This window comes from Ovis aries, chromosome 12 (assembly GCF_016772045.2).
Source record: "Ovis aries strain OAR_USU_Benz2616 breed Rambouillet chromosome 12, ARS-UI_Ramb_v3.0, whole genome shotgun sequence".
Lineage (NCBI taxonomy): Eukaryota > Metazoa > Chordata > Mammalia > Artiodactyla > Bovidae > Ovis > Ovis aries.
In genome coordinates, this window is record NC_056065.1 from 39,188,436 (window position 1) to 39,196,082 (window position 7,647).

Here is a 7,647-nt window from a genome sequence, read left to right on the forward strand (position 1 = left end):
GTGCAGTAGATCCCATCACCTCTCACTTGCTCAAGAACATGACCTCAGCAGTTAATTCTCCCCTTTCTCACATCAACTTTCTACTGTTTCATTTCCATCAATACACAAACATTCTCCCATCTTAAAAAAAGACATTTTCCTTGCCCTCACCTCCCTTCAGTTTCTGACCTATTTCCTGGTTCCCTTTTGATGCAAAACTTCCAGAGTTGCCTGTACTTGCTGATCCGATTTCTCTTCTCTTGTTCTCTTAAACTTACTTCAAATAGGTTTCTATTCTCACCACTCCACAAATATATATATTAAGGGACACCAATCACCTCCTCCTTGCTAAATCCAATGATCAATGCTCAGTCCTTGCTTTCTTGATTTTTCAGATTTTGATCTAATCACAGTTGACCATCCCCTCTTCCTGAATCATTTGCACTTGGTTTCCAGGATTCTAAACTCTTTATCTTCCTCCTGCCTCAGTGGTTGTGCTTTCCAAATCTTTTTGTTTATTCTTCTCTCCAACATTTTACTTTGGATTTCTTAGTCCTCTTCTATATGAAATTCCTTCCTAATGATGTCATCCAGTCACATAGCATTAAATGCCATTTATATACCAGCAAATCTTAAATTTATATCTCCATCCCATACATTGCTCCTGAAATTCAAACTCATATCCGCAACTCCTTACTCAGCATTTCATCTCGGGTGTCTACATTTCATACATGTCTACATGCCCCAAACTGAACTCCTGACCCTCCTCCCCAGAATCTTACCCCATATCTCCTGGGCCCCCATCTCAATGGATGCTGTCTCTATCTTTCAATTTGCTCAGGCCAAAACCCTCGAGTCTTTTATGATTCTTCTCTTGTGTTCATGCCCTCTGTCTAATATATTAGGAAGCTCTTGACTATACCTGCAAACTATATCCAGAAGGTGACTGTTTTCCACCACTTCCTTTGCTATCACTGTGGTCTGTGGCACCACCATATCCCCTGCTTGAGCCTCCTCTAACGCTTTCTGCTTCTACTCTTGCCCCACAGCATCCAGAATGAGCCTAGCCTCCCACATTCCCTTTCTGGCCTCCTCTTCTGCTTGCCTCGTTCACTTCATTTCGGCCACTCCTGGCTATTCCCCAAACACGTCATGCCTTCTTCTGTCTCTGCAGCGGCTCCTCCCTCTGCCTGGAATGCTTTTCCCCTGAGACCCTGGATAATTCCCTCACTTCCTTCCAAACCTTTTGCTAAATGTTACCTTTTCTGTGAGACCTACCCTGACCCCCTTATTGAATTCCATTGCTACTTTTTCCTTTTTTTTCAACAGTTTTATTACCTTCTGCTTATGTTTATCATCTGTCTCCTCTTGCTAGAATGTATGCTTCACTAGGTCAAGGAACTTTGTCTATTTTACTCCTATGTAGGTGTATCTCAAGCAGACAGAACAAGTGGTATCTGTCATATAGTTAGTGTTCAGTATTTGTTGAATGAATACATTTCTAAGGTTAAACATCATAAAATGTGTATGGTAGAAAGTGAATAGAAGTGGGCCTAGGTGGACAATAAATAGATATTGGGGAAGAGAATAAGGGATAAAGAGGGACTTGATAAAGCATTAAAAGCAACAGCCTACCAGTTAGCCCTGGATGCATTTCAAGACTTACATCGAATTTCATTATAAAACGGAGTATCAATAACTTCCACAAGATGGCACTATGTCCCAGGCCTATTTTCCTGCATTCGAAGAGTTTGAAATATTGTAAAATTGTGTGACTGGTGCCCTCTGCTGGCTTGCTTTTGTTTTTGTTTTGTTTTTGTTTTTTGACCTTGAGCCTTTGGTTTAAAGATGTAAGTGATGGGCTCCATATACCTCCTTGAACATGCTGTGTGAATTCTTAAATCCATAATTTAAGCCAGCTTCCCAAAAGCACACCCAAAAGTTTACAGTACTAGCACAGCATACAGGCATAACACTGGTACCAGTTTGATTGCCACAGAACCACTGTGGTGTGGGAACACTCAGATCCATGCACAGCATTCTAGCTACATACCAGTCACGCTCCACACCACAAAATCCAGCACACCTGCTGCCCTGGGCCTCAACCTCTCCTTGTTCCTTCCATCTCGACTACAATCCCTGGTACCATTTTGGAAGGATGGGCAAAACTGCCTTCCCATCCCTCTATCCTTGCTCTAGCTTGCCACCATCCCGCCTTACTTATAACTTATGGTAACAAGAAACAGAGCTGGGAGAAAGGAGTATAGCTTCTTATATAAGTTAAGTATTTGATAGGTTGGGCTTTTTTTTTAATTGGAGGATAATTACAAGGATTATTTCAATGCTACTCTTCCCTTCCTCCCTCTACCAGCCACCCACACACACACACCATAATTAATATTCCCTGGAAATTTAGATCATTGATATCCTACTTGGACCCTTTCAGTGTGGTATAAATTTAGAAGGCTGATTAGACTACATACTTAAGTGATGAGTAACTTTCTCAGGAATTGTCACATTAGGGCCTATTGGTCATTAAGCAGGCCTGCACCCCTATGCCAGCAGCAGCCCAAAGAAGCTGCCATATATGAGCTCATCACCCTTCAGGTGGCAATGCCTAAGGGTTTGGGATTTCTGAACATGTCCTTACAAGGCATTTATGGCTTTTTTATTTGCATCCCCCCACCCCACAACTTTTGGATCCCATCTATATCCCTGGCTTGTGAAACATTTTGGACTTGCATGTAGAACGTTTATAAAATTTTTTGTCTTAAATTTTCTGTTCAAAGGTGTCTGTCCTAGAAGGGCTCCCCCAGTGGCTCTGCAGCAAAGACTCCACCTAACAATGCAGGAGACGTGGCAGGAGACGCAGGGTCAGGAAGACCCCCCTGGAGAAGGAAACGGCAACCCACTCCAGTATTCTCACCTGCAAAATCCCATGGACAGAGAGGAGCCTGGTGGGCTACACTCCATAGGGTCGCAAAAGAGTTGGACACAACTTAAACAACAAAAACCTTCCTATATAAGGCATGATTTGGTGAGCAAATAACATTCACTTTCGTCACTAACCATTTTATAGGCAATGACTGGATCTCTTTTGAGCCTTTCTTGCAGGCTGTGGTGGTTCTATGCTCTAATCTGGTTTCATAGGCCAGCCTCCTTTCCCTCAGATTCCTACCATTTTGGTTATTCCAGTTATCCTTCTGTGATCCTTTTCTAATTCCACTATAGCCTGGTTGTGAGGCAACCAATTCTGTACAAAGAATTCCAAACACAAAAGTGCTGGATTCTGTTTATATCTCAATAACCTCCTCGATAATGCCCAGAATTCTGAGCCAGTGTCCTCCAGATACTACATATGGAACTAAGGAGTTCGCCTGGGTGTACCACCTCAGGCACCTCGAACTTAACATGTCCCGTTCCTATCTATTTCCAAACCTGTTCTCACTTCTGTTTTCTCATGGTATAGTTATTAGAAATACATCCACTCAAGGCAGAAGCCCTCCCAGTCATCCTCTTCCCCTTCTACCTTCCAACATGAATTTTCCAAGTTCTAAAACTCTCTCGTCAGAACCCTCACTTCCTTTGCCCACTGTCACCACCCTTAGTCTAGACTCTCTCATTTTTCACTATTGCCATGAAAGCTCCTCATGCTCAGCCTCTGTAGTTCAGTGTGAACACTGCTATTAGAATTTCACACACCATGGAAGTGTTAGGTGTGAATCCTAGATCCCCTTTTTTTTTTAAACAAAAAATTTATTTACATTGGAGGATAATTGCTTTACAATATTGTATTGGTTTCTACCATACATCGGCATTAATCAGCCGTAGATGTACATATGTCCCCTCCCCCTTGAATCTCCCTTCCACCTCAGGTGGGAATCCTATATTCCTTTCCAAAAGCTCCTTCACTTGCCATTGACTCCAGGATCCAATAATTCAACGTACTCACCACTCTCAGACCTCAGCTTCTCTAGCTGCAGCCCTTCCATTCTGCGCTCCCCTCCACTGCCGAGAGGTATCAGGCCCTGTGCGCCTGGACATACATCCATCCTTCTACCCACAGATACCTCTTTTCTATCTGGATTGAATCTGCTGCCCCACCCTGTACCCTAATAGCCAACCCACGACACCCCACCCCCTGCCACCTCCCCTCTGAACTACAACCACGAAACTGAACAGGGTCAGGCCTTGGGTAATGCCGAATATTAGACAGTATGACAGAGCTGAGCATGACAGCACAGGCACGTTAAGTGACCCCACTGAGCAAGTGTTCTTCAGAGAGGTTCAAGTCTGTGGAACTTTCTGCTCACCAACATGGATGCAGTTGCTATGTGAGTTCCCTAAAGTTGATCATCAGAAACCCAATCAGATAAGGAAAATATAATAAGACATTAAAAAACAAAAACAATTTTACTTGATGTTTGGCAAAAACCAACACAATATTGTAAAGCAATTATCAAAAGTAAATTTAAAAACAATTTATACAACTCTTATTACATTCCACCACCAACCCCTATCTTGTTTCTGATGTGGACTATATAACAACCATGAGCCAATTCTGGTCAGTCAGGGCGTAGAGTAGTGTAGTGGTTACCTTGTTTGGACAGGGTGTGCTCTCCCAGTTCTCCAGCTGCCATTAGTCACACGAAGCATGCCAGCTCCACTTGCTCAGCCCAGGTATTGCTGACCTGAGCTAAAGGCTTTTGCCACGTTGTCTCCCAAACCATTTTTTGCTTGCTGAAATCCCAACCTACCCTCCAGGACTAAAGCTCAAGTGCTGTCTCCTCTAAAAAATATTTCATTACTCCAGCTCTCTTTGCCCTCCAGCCTCTTTGAATTCCCCCAACATTTTGCTTGTGTATTACGGTTCGTCATATACCCCTTGTAGTTAGTTAGTGGCATACAGGCTTCATTAAGAACTAAGTGGAAACGCTGAGTCAAGGGTAAGAGATCAATTCTGTGATCTTTGGCAACAAAACTGGACATATTATCCAGGGTTCTAGCATTTGAGCTGTAGATAAGTAACAGAGCCTGCATTTGGTAGAGAGAAGTGACTACATGCACACACATACACAAATTCTTACTCTCCATGTCCCTACTGTATGCCTTCTGCTTACAGAAAAGTCATGAGACAGCTTGATGTGTTATTATTTTTTTAATAAATAGAAACCACACCACTTCATTTGTTACAGAGAAAAATGAGAGGCAATAATTCGAGAGCCCCAGGAAGCTTTTTCATCCATAAGATAACAGAAAGGATAATCACCTTCACTGCCCAAGACTTTTGTTAACATTTTCTTTTGATCTCTGATCTCCCACCCACATGAGCATGCCACTTCCAGAATGGAACTCTGCCTTCAAATCTTCTACTAGTTGGAAGGCTGGTCTATCAGCTTGTCTTAGTAACGGAATGGAGGTCCCCAACTCAGCTGAGAAACCTGGACAAATCTTCTTTGATTTCAGCCTCATCCCAAGGCCCATGAATGTTTTCTTTAAAAAGCTGCAGGCGAATGAGGTAGAAAGGGCAGAGACACGAGATGGAAACCAGCAGAAGGGCAAAGAGTATGGCTCCCACAGCACTGATGGACAGCAGGCCTCCTAAGGCTGAGAATGCAAAGAGCAGTGTGACCCCCACATAGCTGCGGGGCGTACATGCCTTCAGTTTCTTCTGTAACATAGGCCACAGGGCAAAAATCTGGATGGCAAATGTCACCATGATGAAGGCATGGAGGGATCGGGGCAGGCGGGAGGCAAGGCAGACAGAAGCAAAGATGGCCATGTTCAAGGACAGTGTGCTGGATACAATGGCAGCATTGGCACCATAGTCAAAGAAGATGAGGTGACCTAACAGCATGAAGACTGCCATGGCATAGATGGTGTCAGTGCTGACCGATTCTGTCAGGGTCTTCAGCACCGGCGAAAAGCCATATGTGAAAGTAATGAAGACTAGGGCACTCTTCAAGTCAGCCCACCGGGTCCGCCCACTCTTCCTCCGTCCTTCACCTCCGTCAATGAGATCAAACAAAACATAGCCAATCAGTGAAGAAGCCAGGCCGGTCCCAAAAAGCCACTGAGGGGCCAGAAGACCCTCATCCATATACCACCAGATAACCACAAAAACACAGACACTGCACAGCTGCTGTATCACCACACTGGACTCAAACACCACAGCCCAATATTGGTATTTCCGGGCATAGATGTTTTTCCGGAGCTCTTCGAGGAACCTCCGATCCACGTAGTTATCTGGAAAGGGCTGTCGCTCATACAAGACCTTCTGCCACCTGACCTCTTTGGTGTTAGCTACAGGCTGGGCACACATTATCCTTTCGCTCATACTCAGGCGACTTCAATCTCCCTTGCAGAAGTCCATGTGGTTCTTGTTCTTTATAAAGTTTTGGAGTAAGACTTCTCTGGAAATTCCATGCTGAGTTGTGGTTGATATTGTACTGACCTTCCCTTGCTATCAAAGGCAGCAACCCAGGCTAGGCCTACAGTAGATGAGTTTGTTCTCTGAGGCAGGACAATGCAGGTAAGTTCCTACAAAAAGAGAGACTATGAATCTATGAAAGGTCAAGGGTAGGACTGAGCTAAAATCAAATCAACTTGGTTTGTTAGAAGCCTGAACAAAATATACGTGGTGGCCGTCTTATACTATAAATATGAAAATTTCATTTCAGATTTTACACTGTAATTCTTTTTCAGCTGTCACTTATCCAGTGCCTACTATGTCCTGAGCCTTTGAAGCTTCTTCCATTTAATCTCCACAACCTTGCCAAGTTAGTGTCAGTCCCACTGTATCTAGTAAAACAGCTGAGATTCAAAGTGTATGCTTTACTTCAGTTCAAGCTAACAGTGGTAAATAGTGGAGCCAGATTCAAACCAAAGTTTTGCCCAAAAGCCTGTACCTCTAAACCAGTTCTTAACTCAGGGGTTCACACACCCCTGAGGTCTATGGATGATCTTCAAGACCGTTCAAAAACCCTCCCTGTTAATGCATATTTGTTGCTGTGATTTACGCAAATTTCTAGGACTAGAATCCAAGTTTTATTGGGTTCTCAAAGGCATCTGTTACTTAGAAAAAGTAGAAAAGAAGAAAGTTACCGGTCTATAGAGAAAGGTAAACCTCACAGCACGGAAAGATACGAGCTCTATGGTTTGTTTAACCAAAAGCAAAGATTCAAGATTCTTAATCCCTTAACTGAGCTCAACATCCTTTAAAGAGCTATCATCCTACTTATAAACGGCGAAACTCGGGAGGATCGAAGATAATGATCCCCTTTCCACAAAGGGAAAATTAAGTCAAAAATACCAAGGTCATCCAGCAAGTCTGAGAAGAAAATTCTTATTGCCCCACCTTATTTCTTCCAAGGGGACCACGGTAGGGTCCGAGGCGCCGAAAAGGGCAACTCCCACCCAAAGGGTGGGGGACAGGGCCGGGTGGAGTGTCCCCGGGGGCACCCCACTCCCCGTCCTGGGCCTGCCCCGCCCGCCGCCGCCGCCGCCGCCGCCCTTCACCCGCATCGGGCCTGCGGGAGACGGCGGAGGAGGCCCGGAAACACTGACTCCCAATCGGAACCCACCTGCCCGCGAGGTCCTAGGGGTGCGCGGCCGGGGAAGGGCGGCCGCCCGCCTCCTTCCCCATCCGGGGCGCCGGGGTCGCGTCGA

General features: G+C 44.6%; 1 protein-coding gene across 2 annotated transcripts; it reads right to left on the minus strand.

Annotated features, from left to right (window-relative positions):
* Positions 1-5,122: 5,122 nt before the first annotated feature.
* On the minus strand, positions 5,123-7,634 carry PIGC (phosphatidylinositol glycan anchor biosynthesis class C). Of its 2 annotated transcripts, none has more exons than XM_012187277.4 (2): positions 7,563-7,634; positions 5,123-6,519 (listed from the first exon to the last, which is right to left on the minus strand). In XM_012187277.4, the coding sequence occupies exon 2, from the start codon at positions 6,314-6,316 to the stop codon at positions 5,408-5,410; it is 909 nt and encodes a 302-aa protein (XP_012042667.1). In that variant the 5' UTR covers positions 6,317-6,519; positions 7,563-7,634; the 3' UTR covers positions 5,123-5,407. The 2 variants fall into 2 exon arrangements, with proteins under 2 accessions (XP_012042667.1, XP_012042668.1); XM_012187278.5 differs by having other exon boundaries at positions 7,337-7,634.
* Positions 7,635-7,647: the final 13 nt, after the last annotated feature.